This window comes from Pinus tabuliformis, chromosome 2_1, assembly GCF_031772625.1.
Source record: "Pinus tabuliformis cultivar Carrire ecotype Pingquan chromosome 2_1, CPIR1, whole genome shotgun sequence".
Classification (NCBI taxonomy): Eukaryota; Viridiplantae; Streptophyta; class Pinopsida; order Pinales; family Pinaceae; genus Pinus; species Pinus tabuliformis.
The window spans coordinates 900,711-918,607 of NC_142299.1; the positions used below are offsets into that span (position 1 = coordinate 900,711).

Sequence of the window (17,897 nt, forward strand, 5' to 3'; positions counted from 1 at the left end):
CGAAATGTTAATTTTAGGTATGTTCTATGCTGAGAGCAAATTTACTTCAATTTTCCATATTAGCTCAATATCAATTCCAGATTAGCAATCACATTTAGCATGATAGTAAAATGCAGATAAAACATAAACATAAATCGCAGAAAACAAGCCAAGACAAGGAGACACAATATATGGCGCCAGCCAGGGACAAACCCCAATGTGGGGAAACCCTTGATCAATTCTTCTTATGTTCTTCAATAGTTTAGCAGAGAGAGAGATAGCACATATACATCAGAAGTCAACATTTTGACTTGACAAAATAAGAGCAGAGATCTTTCACTAAGAAGATAACACATGAGGTAGCTGATCTGAACACAGGTGATTCCATCACCATGCTGCACCCATCACTGTGCTGCACTTCATTACACCATGCTGCACCATGTTGCACCATTCATGATCACTATGCTGCACCCAACAGTGTGTTGCATTAACCATACTGCATCCAACAGTGTGCTGCGTTCATTGTCACCATGCTGCACCATCATACCATGTCCATCATCACTGTTCTGCACCATGCTGCACCATCACACTCATGCTGCATCCATTGTGCTGCACTACAATACTGTATCCAATTACCAGCCTTAGCTGCTTGCTATGGCTTGCAGCCTAGCAGAGCAGCTAGGCCATAGTAGCAGACTCCTTCAACAGGTCAAAAGAACAGCTTCTCCTTCAGTCCTCTAATGTCGAGACAGCTGCTCTCAAACATACCTAATTCATGCCTTAGAACAGCAGTCTTTAACTACTGCTGCTAGGCTTCTTTGCACAGCGAATTAGGGCTTCAGTAAGACTGAGATTAGGGCCTCTTCTAGGCCTCCTTGCAGCTGTGTATAGGGCTGCTAAACTGAGTCTAACACTCCCTTTTAGACCTGCGGCTAGTCTTCTTAGGACAGCGGATTAGTATCATTGCTGGACCTGTGATAAGGGCTTTAGAACAGCAGCATAAAACACTTGTTAGCACTGCAGTTAGGGCTTGCTAAAAGGCCTCCCCTTGCTGCATTCAAACCCTTAATGAATGCAGCCTAGGACAGCGTATTAGGGCTGAGGTATAGCTGTAGTTAGATCTCCTTTAGGGCTTAGATAAAGGTGCCTCCTTGCCTGCGTTAAAGTAGCTTCCTTTGCTGTGTATTAGGACAGTGTTTAGACTTCTTTTGGACAGCGTTGAGTGGCATGTAGAAACTCCCTCCTTGCTGCTAGGAGACCCTCATCTTGACTGCATATAAGACAGCGTAGATGCCTTCTCCTTTTGACTGTAAGTAGAGCTAGGGTAACTCCTCTTAGGGCAGCGTATAGACTTTCTTAGTGTCTAGAGTTAGGGCAAACTCTCCAGAGGAGAGTATTCTCTTAGCGACTCCTTCCACCAAAACCCAAATAAAAGTGGAGAGGAAGAGATCACAAGAAGAGTGTGTGTCCAAATGAGTAGCAAGCCACCTCTTTTTACACTAAAACATTGAGCACAAGTGGGGGCAATTTGGTTGCTGGCCGACTTTGACAAATTGTCCCATAACACAAATAAATTCATATCTCCATGAATACATGTCGGAATCGGATGATCTTTAGATCAATCCTACACCTCTCGACAAGAGGAATCCAAGAAAATATCAGCTGCCATGAATAAGTAGACCCACATGGAGTTTGGCCCTAGTTGCCAATTTTAACACGAAATGATGGTAGTTCTCACTTGTGGTTACTTGACATTATGGCTAAGCACCCTCGTTATTGGATTACTAAGTTATGGTTTAATAGCTAGCCCAGTCAACATTACTTAATATGATTCTAGGTGGCTAAGACAAACCTAGGAATTTATGTGCGGGGCCATAACCCCCTTATGGGGGAATGCAATCCACCTCGTAAAGTTGTGTATAAATACACACCCTATGAATCTTTTGTATCATCATCTTGGAAACAATTACGATTGATTCTTTTTCCTAAGGGCACCATATTTCTTGTTCTTTTGTTCATGGGTTCACTCTCTTTATGTGATATTTATATTCAAGGTTTATACTAGATTAGGGTTCAGTGAAGTGTTCACCAGAGATCCACGATATTTTTATCACCCCACCAGATGCTGTATATGCACACGCACATATAATACATACTACATCTATATAGTTCAGTCATTATATAAATTTATAATCTATATATAGTCCATACATACTGAAAATGTAAAACCTTTTATCTAATACATACAAAGTATTTTAGTGTGTACTTACGTATCAGTAAATATTACATGTGTTAGAATGCATATACAAACAGAAGCATTATTTTTCCTTTTGGTTCTTTTATCTATGGTGTTTTTCCTTTTACATCTATATAGTTCAGCCATTATATAATCCATATATAGTCAGTATATACTACATTGTGTATATATTGAAAATGTAGAACCCTGTGACTATCCAAAGACCAACACAGACCAAACAGACTAATGCAGTGTGTATTTTATAGTTGTCTATATTGCATGTATTAGAATGCATATACAAACAGAAGCATTCTTTTTCCTTTGGGTTTTTATCTTAAGCATTTTTTCCTTTTCCTAGACTGATTTAATTTTGTTCTAATAAAAGATTTTGTATGGGCTGGTATGTGACCCACTTCCCATGTGGCCCGCTACACCTGTTTTGTGGCTTAATGTCTCAAAAGTTAAAAGAGGTAGTTTCCTCGGAAAACATCTGGGTAACAACCTCGAAACCTTAACAAGATGGAAACAACAGTCATTTGTACCATCTAAATAAACATGAAAAGAAGAAAAAATATTGGTAGCTTGTTCCAAAAGGTTCAAAACTTCAAACCATATCCCAGCAAGATCTAGCATGCCTACACTTAGATGTGAGTTGATTTGTATTCTGTAAGATTTACTGTTATATAAGTGGCATGTTGTCTCAAAGAAACAGCAGTTTGTTCAAGTGTTTTACAACCCAATCAATAAAACTTCATTTGACAATGATCTGGTTACTAGTAGAACAACAACAACAACAAAAATTAGCAAGAACTTGTTATTAAATAAAGCTCACCTTAGCAAGCGTGTTTGCTGAAAGTGGAGCAATCACCATAGCATCAGCCCATTGCCGGAGTTCTATATGCAGTACAGTATCACCTATTTTGCTCCAGCTAGACCATTCATTTTCATCAGTGTAGAGATTAACATTAGCCGGAAGAGACATCTTGTCAATGAAATGCAAAGCAGATTTTGTGACCACTGCTTTGACTTCTGCCCATTGACATAGACAATGGGCAAGAATTCCAAATTTTATTGCTGCCACACTCCCGCTGGCTGCTAGAATGATTCGTGGTTTCTGAGATGAATTAGCATCCCTTCCAGGTTCGTCAGGTTGAGAACTTGTTGCATCCATGTTTTGCACTAGAGTATTGATTTTTAAAACCACCATTAGGAGAGCATTCTCTGCTAATACAAAGAAAAAAAAAGTCAGGCAGAAAAACGCACTAAACAATGTTTTATTTGAGAATAGTATGAATGCTTTGTGGCACATCAAGAAGACACAGTATTCGGAATATTGCATGCACCACGCATTTAAATGTAATTAAAGTTGAACAATTTTTTTGATATCTGCTTATAGTAAACAGCATTTACTGTTATAACATATTTAACAGTGATTTCCAATAATCAAAAATTTCAACATGAGACTATACACAACTTTTTATGCATGTTATTAAAAAGTTTTGTACCTTTTTTGTTTTGTAAACTGCCCAACTAGCACTGCAGGGAAGAAATTTTATTTAAAATGTAAAAATACATATAAATTAGATGCAAGACTTTTTCTTGGCTTTATATCTAAAGGCCAGAAGAACGGTAGAAATTATAAATGTTGAAGGAATATTGTTTGTCCTTGAGTGAGATGTTAACCATGGTAGTAACAATTTTGCAAAATATGGGTATATGAAAGGCCTTCAAATCCTGTACGTAGCAAATGTAGATTACTGGCAAGAATACTATATTAGATTTGAAATAAGTACAACTTGTTCCGTTGATCATCTATGTAGAGGCAGGATAGGTGTACTAGTGTGTTCAAAATTGCAAAATGCTAAATCCCAGCTTGCAACAGTTTCGCAAATGGTGCCTGTTTTTCAGCAACAACAGATGTTCTCAGATGAATACACATGACGTCAAACAGGGAACTTAAGAGACATGCCAAACTTTGGCTGAGGGGATAATTCAACAGGATAGGATTACTATTAAATCTTAAATTCTAATTGGATAATCATGAAAAAGAAGACAAAAAGCTGTGAATGAAGAAATTTTGTAAAGATAAATCCTTGCAGCAAATTCTTTTCTGTTAGACACAAAGGATGTAGAAAACTACCATCAGTGTGCTAGGAAATACTTCAACGATAATAACATGAAGCTGACTCTGCTTCAATAACATTGCCCTTACATGCAAGAAAAGTAAACCATTAGCAGTGACTCAATAATTCAGATTAGAGACTTGAGAATCCTAACAGCATATACTTGGAAATTTCTGATGCTATTCCTAGAGATCCAAGTAATCCTTATGGATCTCTAGCACTGGCTAGGGCCTAATTTGAACTAATGTGAGCAAATGGGAAGTAGCAAGATGAGAAGTACGATGAAAAGACAAACTTCTAAACAGAGTCTAAGACAGAACTTCCTCTATATATAAGACTCAAAATATTGCTTGATGACAAAGGAAGGCAATACCTTCTATTATAAGAAAATTGCTTGATGTACAGAGGAGTAGTGGCCCTTATAGGATGGAGGGCCGCCTTATGTCCACCAAAGATTTCTAATTCTTTTTCTCTAAATAAAAACCTTTATATATTACCTCAAAGAACAAATAAGTACAACATAGTTCAAGATACTTATATCATGCAAACAAGGGGGGAACCAGAAGATCCCCAGTCCAAAAAAGCTAAAAGGACCATCATTTGTGCCAGGGACGCAACATCACAGCCGTGAGAAGGTTGGTAAACTACTCAAAAGAGTAGAGACAACTTTTGCTTAAAACTCCACAAATCCCCAAGAGAAAGGAGATGAGGAACCTCGTTGAAAGTAACTTTACAATGAAGTTTCCACGAAAAACAAATTGCAGCCAAACGAACTGAAAAGCAAAGTAATTTGCACTTATCCCTCGCCACCATAGTTTTAAAAACTGGTCTTGCTAACCGGTTACCGGTATAACTGGCCGGTTAGCAAGCCCACTAGTCGAAACCAGCCAAAAAACCCGGTTCAATCGCCCATTTCGCCAATTTTTGCCCTAAACCGATGCTAACCGGCCGATTTAGGACGGAACCGGCCGGTTTTGTATCAAACCAGCCGGTTTCGTCCTAAACCGGCCGGTTTTGTATCAAACCAGCCGGTTCCGTCCTAAACCGGCCGGTTAGAGGCACGCCCACCGTAAACTCCAAAAAGTATAATACGGATTGTGTTTTAGGGGTTTTGGGGGGAAACTAAGGGTGTTTTCCCTCCAAAAGCACCCTCTCCAAGCTTTTAAGAGGCCCCTCTCACTCTCATTTGTCTCACACAACTAATCTGGAGTGTTTGTAAGTGTTTGTGAGTTTGTTTGTGAGTTTGTTTGTGAGCTTGGTGTTAAGTTTAGGTATGTTCTATGCTAGAGCAATTTATTAATTTCTTTTCCATATTAGCAATCACATCAGCATAAAGTAAACTGCAGATAGAACATAAATATAAATCATAGAAGACAAGAGGACACAGGATGTGGCGTAAGCCAGGGACAAACCCCACAATGTGTGGGGAAACCCTTTGATCAAATCTTCTTTTATCTTCAAAGTTCAACAGAGAGAGAGAGTACATTTACAACAGAAGTCAACACTTTGACTTTATCTAGATCTAAGCATAGATCATCTCCTATAACGATGAGATCAGTTGAAGACATTTTGCTTCAACTGATACCTATCATCATGCTGCATCTGGTTCTCTAGTTGCACCATTGCATACTACATCATGCGGCTGTCCATGTCCATGATCTTATCCATCATAACGCTGCTCAAACTAATGTGCATCATCATCATCCATGTCCATGATCTTATGCATCATAACGCTGCTCAAACTAATGTGCATCATCATCATGCTGCTGCCCCTGCTAATGTATCATTGTGCTGCCCATGCACATGATCTCATAGTGCTGCCCATCATGCTACTGCCCATGCTCCATGTATTCGTTGTACAGCCCATCCACAATATATCATGTTGCTGCCCAAGACTGCGTTATATATATGTGTCCAGCGTATATATATAACTTATGTACTATAGCGTATATTGTCCAGCGATTACTGCCCATCGTATGTACAGTCTAGCATATATATAAAGACCATACATATCAAGACCACATACATATTAAGACCCTATATACAACTGGAGCAAGATCATACATATCGAGAACCTGTTATATAACGTTGATGCCATACATCTTTGTATCAGTTTTCACACCAAAGCAATATCATATACCATCACAGTATTGTGATCATATGCCATTATAACTAGGGATATCATGCGAATGCCATACCACATTAGAGAGACGAATGCGAGACCATATACCAAAGCGAAAAACCTCTGCAACCTCAGCGAATATACATAAGAGACATCTGTGAGTATATATAAGAGTCTTTGGCATCCTCTACGTGAATATAGATAACCTCTGCAATGTGTACAGGACCTCTGCGTGTATATATATAACCTCTGCGATGTGTACAGGACTGTCCAGCGAATGTATATAACCATAACTGCAATGTATGACATGACTGCCCAGCGTATGATTGCACAGCGTATACATAACTCCAGCTACACCTCAGGACTGTGGAATTATGACTGCGGTTGACTGTGTCCTTTTATTACTGCGTCCACCATTTATCTTACAGCGTGTAAGTTCCTTAAGAACAACGCATATATATATATATATATATATATATATATATATATAGATATTGTGCTCCATAATATTTCTACAACGAAGCATATATATATTGCGTTCCCAGCGTATGGTTGTGTGTCATCATTATCTGTGTGTAAGATACTCTATGATCTGCGCCTTGACAACAACGTATATAATCCTTTATGAACAGCGTATATGATCCTCTATATAAAGGCACCCATTAACTGCGTTTAGGGCTGCTTAGAACAGCGTATAAGTTCATGACTGCGTTCTCCGTTAGGGCATCATACTAGGCCAGCGTAATCTAGTGTGAATCTCCTTCTCCAAAAACCCAAGACGTGGAGAGGAGATCACTTGAAGTGAGTTACCAAATGACTTCAAATCCTCCTCTATTTATACTAAAAACGTAGAGGTTGAATAGACACGTCGACTGGGCTTCTAGAGCCTACATAAGAGCTGGTCGGCTTGATAATAATTACATAAACAAAATAAATTCATATCTCCATGAATACTTATCGGAATCGGATGATCTTTGGATCAATCCTACACCTCTTGACAAGAGGGATCCAACAAAAATATCAGCTGCCATAAATAAGCTGACCCACATAGTGTTTGGCCCTAGTTGCCAATTTAACACTTGGAGAGTGTTGAGTTTTTGCTAAAGTAGTCATCTTGGAGTTGGAGTTGGAGCTATTTTGGAGACAGTGTGTAGCTGTCAGTGGAGTTTCCATCTTCAAGAGGAGGCTAAGGAAGCTAGTTTGCATTTCCAGGTAAGGATATGCACTTGAAAATTCCTCATTTGACTGTTGTCCATGAATTAATTTTTTTTGTGTTATAAACTTCTCACTTCTATGATCTATCATCTATGCTATCAACTCTCTAGCTCTATGCTATCAAATTTTGTAGCTTGCATGTGCATTTGTTTTCCTACATTTATCTTTGGTTTTCCATGTTGCTTAGCTGCAATTTTTTTTTAATGGCAGATTTCTTTGCAAATTGTTATTATTTCAAGCAAACATGGCTCCAAAAGGAAAGGACAGTGCATGGGCTCATTGTGATGTAATTGATGGAAAAATGATATGCAAATTATGCCATAAATCTACTGGAGGTGGGGGTATTCTTAGGTTGAAACAACACTTGGTTGGGATAAGAGGCCAAGTAAAGCCATGTGATGCACCAAATGCATTGTTAGGTCCTATTAGGGCAGAATACATTTCCAAGCTTGAAAAATTTTATGAGGATAAGGCTAGGCAAAAGGCCATCCAAGATGACATTGCAAGGAAGAGGGAATTATTAGAAGCCATTGGAGAGAGTGGGTGTGATGATTATGAGATTCAAAACTCCTCTTCTATCCCTTCCACCAATGACCCCTTTCACTATGTTCATCCTTCTTTTGGCCAACCATCAAAAGGAACAAAGAGAACAAACATCCAAAGTTATTTCTCATCTTCTGCCAACATTGCCTCTTCTAATCCCACTTCCTCCCAGCCAAGTTCTCAACCCACTTTGGATCAACATTGGAAAAGACAATGCAAAGAAACTTCTCATCAATACATTGCTAGATGGTGGTATGATTCAAATATCCCATTTAATGCTGCTCGCTCACCTTATTACCAAGCTATGTGGGACTCTGTTATCACTGCAGGAAAGGGCTTCAAAGGCCCTAGTATGTATGACTTGAGGGGAGCTCTTTTGCAAAAAGAGATATCTTCCATTGATGAGTATTTGGTTGATTTTAAAGATTCATGGCTCAAAACAGGTTGTTCCATCATGTCAGATGGATGAACCGATGGAAAGAACCGCACTATCATTAATTTCCTTGTTTCTTGCCCTCAAGGAACCATGTTTTTGAAATCAGTTGATGCATCTGATAAGGTAAAGGATGCAGCCCTTCTATTTGATCTTTTGGATAACATTATTCAGGAAGTTGGGGAGCAGAACATTGTGCAGGTCATCACTGATAATGCCTCAAACTATGTTCTTGTTGGAAAGATGCTTATGACCAAATATAAGACCATATTTTGGACTCCACGTGTTGCACATTGCATGGACCTCATGCTTGAAGATATAGGCAAAGTGGAGTGGGTAAAAAACACTGTACAGCATGCCAAGTGCATTACAAAATACATTTACAACCACTCATGGGTATTGAGCCTAATGAGGAAATGCACTGGGGGCAAAGAGCTTGTTAGGCCTGCAATTACGAGATTTGCAACTCACTTCCTCACGTTGCACTTGCAATGTCTCAATGGTCAACATAAAAACTTGTAGAAAATGTTTTCCTCTATAGAATGGTTTGAATCTCAGTGGGCTCGTAGACCAGATGGAAAAGACACCAAAAAGAAAGTGTTAGACACTTATTTTTGGAAAAGGTCTCTAGAGCTTGTGAAAATTACCGAGCCCCTTGTTAAGGTGCTAAGGTTGGTGGATGGGAAAAGATTGGCCATGGGCTACATTTATGAGGCTATGGATCAAGCAAAGGAGCAGATACGGGCAGCTTAGAAAGACAAGTTAGCTAAATATGGCCGTATATGGGAGATCATTAATACCAGATGGAACAATCAACTCCATCGTCCTATACATGCAGTTGGGTATTTTTTGAACCCAAAGTATCACTATAAAAATCGGCTAGGAGATCTGCATGATGGGGAGGTTAGAGCTAGATTGATTGATTGGTTGGAGCGCATGGTCCCTAGCCATGTAGACCAGTTGGAAATACATAGACTACTTACTGTTTTCAATATGGCAGGTGGTACTTTTGGCAAAAACTTGGCAAAGATGGCAAGAGATGTGGACCAACCAGGTAAGCAATTCCAATTTCCAATTTGTTTTTCTTTTCAAGTTAAAATTGTTTACGTTCTTTACAAATCAAATTATAAACTAAGTTACTAATTAATGTCTTTTTCTTTGCAGCACATTGGTGGGAGTCATTTGGTGGCCAATGTCCTCAATTGCAAAGGTTTGCAATTAGAGTCCTTAGTCAAACTTGCAGTGCTTCAAGTTGTGAGCGCAATTGGTCTATTTTTGAGTGCATACACACGAAGAAGAGAAACCGTTTGGAACAAAAACGGTTAAATGATCTTGTTTTCGTACAATACAACCTTCAACTGAGGAGGAACCAAATGATGAGCAAAACACCTGATCTAGATCCCATTTTGTTGGACGATATTGATCTAACATCAGAATGGGTGGAGGAGACTGAATATCTTGTGTTTGAGGCTGATTTTGATATCGACATGGCGGCATCAAAACCAGGATCAGTAGTTGCATCAAGGAAAGGCAAAGAACCAAAGGAAGGCACTAGTCATGCAGGTCAACAAACTCATGCTTCCATTAGGTCCACTTCTATTGTCATTGGTGGCATTGATACTGAGGTTGCAGATCAAGCTGAGGCATCCTCAGACTCTGAACGAGATGATGTCTATGTAGCTCCTGATGATGATCCTATGTCTAGTAGTGGTGATGAACTTGATGATTGATCATGTGTACAGTGTACACTGTAGACTTGTAGTAGGCCAATGGCCTCATAGCTTGCAGCATTGTTTTTGGACTTTATAGGCCATTTAGAGCCTCATTTCTTATGTATTTTGCTATTTTGTCGATGATATGTATTGCACTCAGTGCCATTTTGATATATTCACCTTTACATGGTATATAAATGAGCAAACTTTGCATATTTTGTCTCTATTGGCTTGGAACCATGGTTTTACATCTTAAAAATAGTTTTGTTTCATTAAAAATTAATTATTTAATGTATTTTTTTAAAACCGATTCGTTTAGACCAAACCAGTCTCGGTTAGACCAGTTCTGGTCAGTAAACTGGTTCACTAGGTGGACCGGTCCAGTCACTGCTTCCGGTTTTAAAAACATTGCTCGCCACCCAAGTGTTACCTAGGACATTCTCCTTTATCTTTCATTGTCATCCTTTTACTTAAATTTTTAACATTACCATGAAATGACTCAGAATATTTGAGAGTGGTTCTAACCTCACTGAATTTCATAATGAGAAAGTAGAATTTTAGATCTCACTCAAAATCCAGCAGACTTAACAATTTTTCAGGATTTCAGGATCGAGGGGATTGCAACATTTCCATTGGATTTTGTCATGTACAAGGGTATGGAACTAGTATTTAATCAAGAGCACCAAGCCCTCTATGTACCTTGATGTTAGTGGCATTGGTTGTTGAACTCCTCTATCATGACCCTACTAAAAATGTACTTATCACTCAAATAAAATATTGACTTGACATGCTACATTTTTTCTATCTTATTTTAATGCTTAGAGGGTGACATTGATGACGAAGATCCCAATATAGGTAATGATTTTGATGATATGTAGGTATTTGTTGTAGCATGATTTTTTTTTTATGCTAGAGGACATCGAGAGCTTGTTTGTTGATGTATTTTCGATTCAAAGATAGATTGCACTCATTGCTATTTTGGGTATGTGCACCATTACATGCTATATAAATAAGAACTTTTACTTATTTGTGTATAAATGGTTTGGATTCATATGGATGTACATAAATATATATGTTTTTCTTTAAATTTGATAAGTTTATGTCTTTTGGTTGACTAGTTTTATGGTCCGATTTTTTTACTGGTTCCAATCCAATTTCGACCAATTCTAGGTTTAGAGGGCTTTCTGGTTCCATCACCGGTTTGGTTCCAATAACATTGGTTATCTACTATAGTTTATTTTTCTTAGTACTAAGTAGATTCCAAAATGATGAATTTAAATTTTAAATGAATTTACATTCTAGAATGATGAATGATAAATTTAATTTTTAAATCAATGTAAATTCTATAATGATGAATATGGATCAATGTATTTCATTATTGAATCTCATGATGTATGGAAGAATGAGGAGTATGAATGATGTATGTACCAGTATGAACAATGAATATGGATCAATGTAATTCATTATTTAATTCAATTATGTATTGATCAATATATTTATGCTTTCATTATTGAATATGAATTGAATTATATATATCTATATTGAAAAAATTATATATCCTGATGTCTCCCCGTCCCCCCTAAATTTCCCTAAAATTTGACGATACTCCCACACATCCCCCTTATGCGTCTCCCAGCATCCCCTCATCCTAGAGTCTTGGTGGAACATTGCTTCGAGATACTTGTGTGGGGCAATCAATTTTGGTTTGAGATATATCACTGCATGGATGTACTAATGTTGTTTGGGATAGCTATTGATGAGATGAGCACATCTGGGTGTTGCCTTAGTATGAGATTTGCCATGTTATTTTTGGATGAAGCTTTAAGCATGACTGAGGTTGAGTACAATGTTGCTAGCATGGCTAGTCGTGAGGCAAGTGGAAGAAGCTCTTTGGAGAATTGTTTGAGCAAGTTTGGATATGACAAGGATACATTGTGATAATAATGAATGGGATCTAATTAGTAGAGAATTTTGTATATAGTTGGGACTGAGATATCTTCATATATTAAGACAATGTTGTTATTCGAAACAAGCTTAGGCTTGTGGTTGTCGCCTCTATGAGAGGGAAGATGAATAAAGTATCCTTTTTGTGATATATATTTGTTCTAATATTATATTTGATTTGATGTCCTGCATGAACAGGAGACTGCTACTATTATGATTAAACTCTTCAGTGAGTTGTTTAAGCCGATACCAAATATTAGCACGATGATATATTTCTGATCTACAAAGAGCAACACTGATCGAGGACACTGAACCAGCACTTCCCCCCTGTCTGAGCTCGCAAGGTGAAAAATTGAGATGGAGGGCTCCTGGGGTTGAGGGATCTCTGGACAATATGGTCGTAGATGTTGCTCCCCCTATCTGTCACCCATAGGTTCGGAGATGTTAGCTCCCCTATCTTGGTCTATGCGGAGTATACCCCAATTGGCATCATACCCACAAGCTGGGCTTGTTGGGAATACCGCTCCCTGTCTAGCCAACAGGTTGAGAGATTGCTTGGAGGTGTACAACCCAAGTTGATTATGATGCAAGTGTTCTACCACATGACCCTTGAGGGTCATTTTTGGGAAGATCAATGGGCAATATGATGGGTTGAGATGTGCTCCCCTATGCAATGACTCTTATTGCTCGACATAGGGTGAAAGGTGTTTGCTTCCCTATGAGATGACTTGGGGTGAGAATGTCCAATAGGACCTTCCCCACAATCATAGACATGAGGTGAGAGTGTCTAGTAGGACCTTCCTCATTGTCATTTCGGGTTGAGATTGAGCCCCCCGATGTGGTCCCAGGTTGAGTTGGGCTCCCTAATGATAAGATCTCTGATGTTTTCTGGGTTGTAACATTGGGCTCCCCATTGGCAGATGATTCCGAGTGGTAGCAATGGCTCCCCGATGAATAGAGGGTGGTCTCTTAAGCTCCCCTCCAATGTCAAATTCTTCTTTTAGATTCAAGAATGTTCAAGAATAACAAGAGATACGCAGAGATGAGTAGTGATGACATTTGATGATGACATACTTGACATTGGATATGATTTGAAGTCGCGATAATTGCGATGATTAAGTGATGCAGTTCGAATTTCTCCCTAGCTGAGAGGGAGTGTTAATTTGGCAGCTCAATGACAAATTCCAACAATGGGACAAGATTCCTCTTTTCGAGAGGACCAATTTTGACTATTGAAGCGCTCAATTTGGACAAGGGAAAGTGTGTATTTTTTAATTAAAGCCCACATGTGCACATTTGATCATATCGACACTAAAGCAAATTGGACACTCTTGGAATCCTATAAATACAAGTGACTTCAACCTCATTTATACATCAGCATTATGATCATTCTTCTTCTTTCTTTGGTTTGGCTCGCACAGGTATGAGATGGTGTGGAAATTTCTAAATCGAACAAGTCAAAAATCCCTACTGCATTATCTCGTTTATTATCTCCTACTTGTTCTTTACATGAACAAGTTATTTATTAATATAAACATCGAAATAAACACAAGTGCAGCCTTCACACATATAAAGATCAACAACTGAAATAATTGAGACAACACAAGGGTCACCGCTATTTTTGGACAATCGTCCCTAGAAAAACCCAATGCGGAAAAATCGGTGCAACAGATATGAGGGTTTTATTATTATGCAGTTTTCTTAATACAACTAGGGTGCTAGAAATGGCTCACCCTTCAGAGATTTTCCATGGCAAAAGTACCTTGCTCCGGAGACAGATATTTTGGCTAATCAGCAACTGGATGATTGGCCCCACAATGACTTCGATTGTTCCTCAGCTGGACAGCAAAAGTTGCTCCAAGCTTCTTCTTTTTTTCCGGAACTGTGTCACTCTCCAGGGACTACGTCACCCTCTATGGCTCTGCGTCTGGCTCTTAGCTCTCAGTCTACCCCACAAAAACACCATAGCGCAGCTCCTTCTGCCCAGCGTCAGCTCTGCTAGCCTCTACATCAACTTCTCAGCCTCCTACGTCCTCAGCACTGACCCTCCAAGCCTCTGCGTTAGCCGAAGCTGCCTCTACGCTATCTCTCCGACACTCTCTCTACCTCTCTGTTATGTATTCTCGGCCTCCTGCCGAACTTCCCCTCACTGCAACAGATCACTGGCTCGATTCTCTCAACAAACCTCGCCCCAGAAAATTGAACTAACTGATCAACTTGGTGTATCTCCAACTGACCCTCAAGCCTCCTCTTATACTTTTCATGTTGACAAATCAACAGCCAAGATTAAGTCCCTAATCAACGACTAAGATTAGAACTGGCTTGATCCTCATTATTTAGAACTTTCTCACCCATTTTATATTAATACACATTAATATTTCAATTTTCCTAAGTTTAGACTTAGGAACCCCATTAAAAATATTAATTATTTTAATATCTCTTCATCAGGGTGGAATTTCCCCAAACGATTTTTGGGTCTTGGAGATGTCATGTGTTTTAGCCTCTCCACCAATTTTCATGGCTAGAGCACATCTGATGCTACCACAAATCAACACTCCCTCTTAACGAGGAATGTGTTGTAGTAATGCTTCATCATAGAAACATCACACTGATCTTCAGCATTGATACCTGTGCTAATGCTTGGCCTGCTGCCTCACATCCACTGCATTGCTGCTCCCTGTACTGCTTCCCATGACACTGCCACTGCCACTGCCACTGCTACATTTGTACTGCAGCTCCCTCTCAACATGTTGCCCATAACACTGCCAGTGCTAACTGCTGCACTGCAACTCAATTACTGAGAAGTAACTGACTTCACCCCATCACTGACAACCTGGTCAGTCTGAAAGCCTCGTGATGTTGAAGCTACCTCAGCTGCTATCATGTGCTCCCTTTGTTGCCACTGCGTTGTTGCAAACACCTTTGTGCCTCTCACACTGCTACAACCTCCATTGCGTTGCCTCAGATTTATGCACTCAAGCACTGCTTACTGCTCCATCACACCTTGCTCCACCTGACACCTGTCATCATGCTACTGTCCTTAAGGGCTCCCATAGTCGGATGTGTTCCAAGAGTTTGGGTACCTCAAGGATCCTGCCCTCCATCTTTTGTAGTCCTCCTGACTACAGCTCGATGTCACCCCACCTTTGCTCTAGAGGTGTATGAGCACTCATGTCAACATCGTCATCATTCTCAACCTCCTGCTCAATGTTTGCTAGAGCTGCCTTCGAATCAAAAGCTTCTCCATTACCTTTCTTCCTGGGACACTGGGATGCATAATGACCCAGCTCCCCGCAATGGGAGCACTTCACCTTGGAGATATCCTTCTTTTTCCACTTATGTAGCCCCTGTTGTCTCACAAATGTGAGAGTTGCATCCTCCTCCTCCTCTTTCTTGATTTGGATTCCTTTCTCGCTACTCTCTGCCTTTGTTAACCTCATGAGCTCATCCTGTCGAAGAGTTGTCCACATCTCCTCTCGACCGGGAAGAGTAGCCCTGCCCAATATACTTTGGACAAATGTCTCCCACTTCTTGGAGACCGCATTCAGGCAAATCCTTACCATGAACTCTGGATCCGATGTAGACCCCACAGAAGTAAGTTGGTCATGAATCTTCTGCAATCTGAGAAGGAACGGATCTATCTGCTCTCCCTTATTCATCTGATATGCCCTCAATTGGTTTTCCAATAGCATCTTCCTCTGCACAAAAGATCCCTGGTATAAGGAGGTCAGGGTGTCCCACATCTCCTTTGTTGTGTTCTTCTCAGCGATATGTGGTATGACATGATCTTTGACCCAGTCTAAGATCATGCACTTTGCCCTCGCCATCGCCTCCTCATATTTCTCATTCTCAACTAGGTCAACTAAGATGGCCACTACCTTCAAGGCATAGTCCTTGATACAATGTCAATCTAGGACTACTAAGATCCTAGCATTCCAGATGACAATGTTGGAAGCCCTGTCCAACCTGTCCCAATCCCTTAATCCATTTACTGCCATTTTAGCTCCTCTTCGAGACTCCCTCTGAGTCTCGACTTCCCTCCTAGAAGTTTTCTTCTAGACTCCCTTTGAGTCCTGATTTCCCTCTTGGAAATCCTCTGGCCAACTGTCGAACCGCTCGTCTCCAATCCTCCTCTGCAACTACAACTCGGATCTGGATTTCTTGGCTAGAAATCCATCGAGGTAGTGATTCCCTCTACCTTGGTTCCATCTCCTAAGACATTGTTCTGCACCAACAAAAACAGCATCCCACCAACTCCTCAAATCACAATCTGCTCGCAGCTCCCCAAGCCCTTGCAACTGAAGAATTTGAGCCCTTCAAGCTCTGCACAATCCCGGCAAAGGTTGAATTTGCTCCTCCGGCCAACAACGCCAATCCTACCTAGCTGAGCAAGATGATGTGGCTCTTCGTGAGCCTATCTTGCCTCGTGCTGCCTCTGCGATGGCCCTTTCCTTGGTTCGAAATGATGACGCAGGCTCTAGGTCACCTCTTCTCTTGTTGCTTCTGCTCTGAACAACTGTCTCTCGGGATAGCTGCTTCTGCAAATTTTCATGTTTCTGCTGGTGTCTTCAGTCTTCCTATGATTTGCAATCGCTTTGATACCATGTGGAAATTTCTGAATCAAACAAGTCAGAAATCCCTGTTGCATTATCTAGTTTATTATCTCCTACTCGTTCTTTACGTTAACAAGTTATTTATTGATATAAACATCAAAATAAACACAAATGCAGCCTTCAGACATATACAGATCAACAACTAAAATAACTGAGACAACACAAGGGACATCGTTATTTTTGGACAATCGTCCCTGGAAAAACCCAATGCAGGAAAACCAATGCAACAAATATGAGGGTTTTATTATTATGCAGTTTTCTGAATACAACTAAGGTGCCAGAAATGGCTCAGCCTTCAAAGATTTTCCTTGGCAAAAGCACCTTGCTCCGGAGACAGATATTTTGTCTAATCAGCAACCGGATGATTGACCCCACAGTGACTTCGATTGTTCCTCAACTGGATAGCAAAAGCTGCTCCAAGCTTCTTCTTCTTTCCGGAACTATGTCACTCTCCAGGGACTGCGTCACCCTCTATAGCTCTGTGTCTGCCTCTCAGCTCTCAATCTGCCCCACAGAAACACCACAACGCAGCTCCTTCTGCCCAGTGTCAACTCTATTAGCCTTTGCGTCAGCTCTACGTCAGCTTCTCGGCCTCCTGCACCTTTAGCATTGGCCTTCCAAGCCTCTGCGTCAGCCCAGGCTGCCTTTACGCTCTCTCTAGCACTCTCTCTACCATGCATTCTCAACCTCTTGCCGAACTGCCCCTCGTTGCAACAGATCACTGGCTCGATTCTCTCCGCAAACCTCACCCTAAAAAATCGAACCGACTAATCAACTTGGTGTATCTCCAACTGACCCTTAAGCCTCCTCTTATACTTTTCGTGTTGACGAATGATTCGGCCGAGATTAAGTCCCTAATCAACGACTAAGATTAGAACTGGCTTTATCCTTGTTATTTAGAACTTTCTCACCCATTTTATATTAATACTAATATTTTAATTTTCCTAAGTTTCGACTTAGGAACCCCATTAAAAATA

At 40.1% G+C, this 17,897-nt stretch overlaps 1 protein-coding gene across 5 annotated transcripts in view; it reads right to left on the reverse strand.

Moving 5' to 3' along the window:
- Nucleotides 1-17,897, reverse strand: part of LOC149198390 (putative phosphopantothenoylcysteine decarboxylase) — a 175,392-nt gene that overhangs the window by 97,600 nt on the left and 59,895 nt on the right. For 3 of the 5 annotated variants that reach the window (XM_089402049.1, XM_089402047.1, XM_089402048.1), the window contains one exon: nt 3,048-3,436. In XM_089402049.1, coding sequence (XP_089258175.1) covers nt 3,048-3,422 — 375 coding nt within the window. In that variant the 5' untranslated portion in view covers nt 3,423-3,436. Of the gene's footprint in view, nt 1-3,047; nt 3,440-17,897 lie in introns of all 5 variants that reach the window. The other 2 variants (XM_089402052.1, XM_089402051.1) reach the window with 1 other exon arrangement.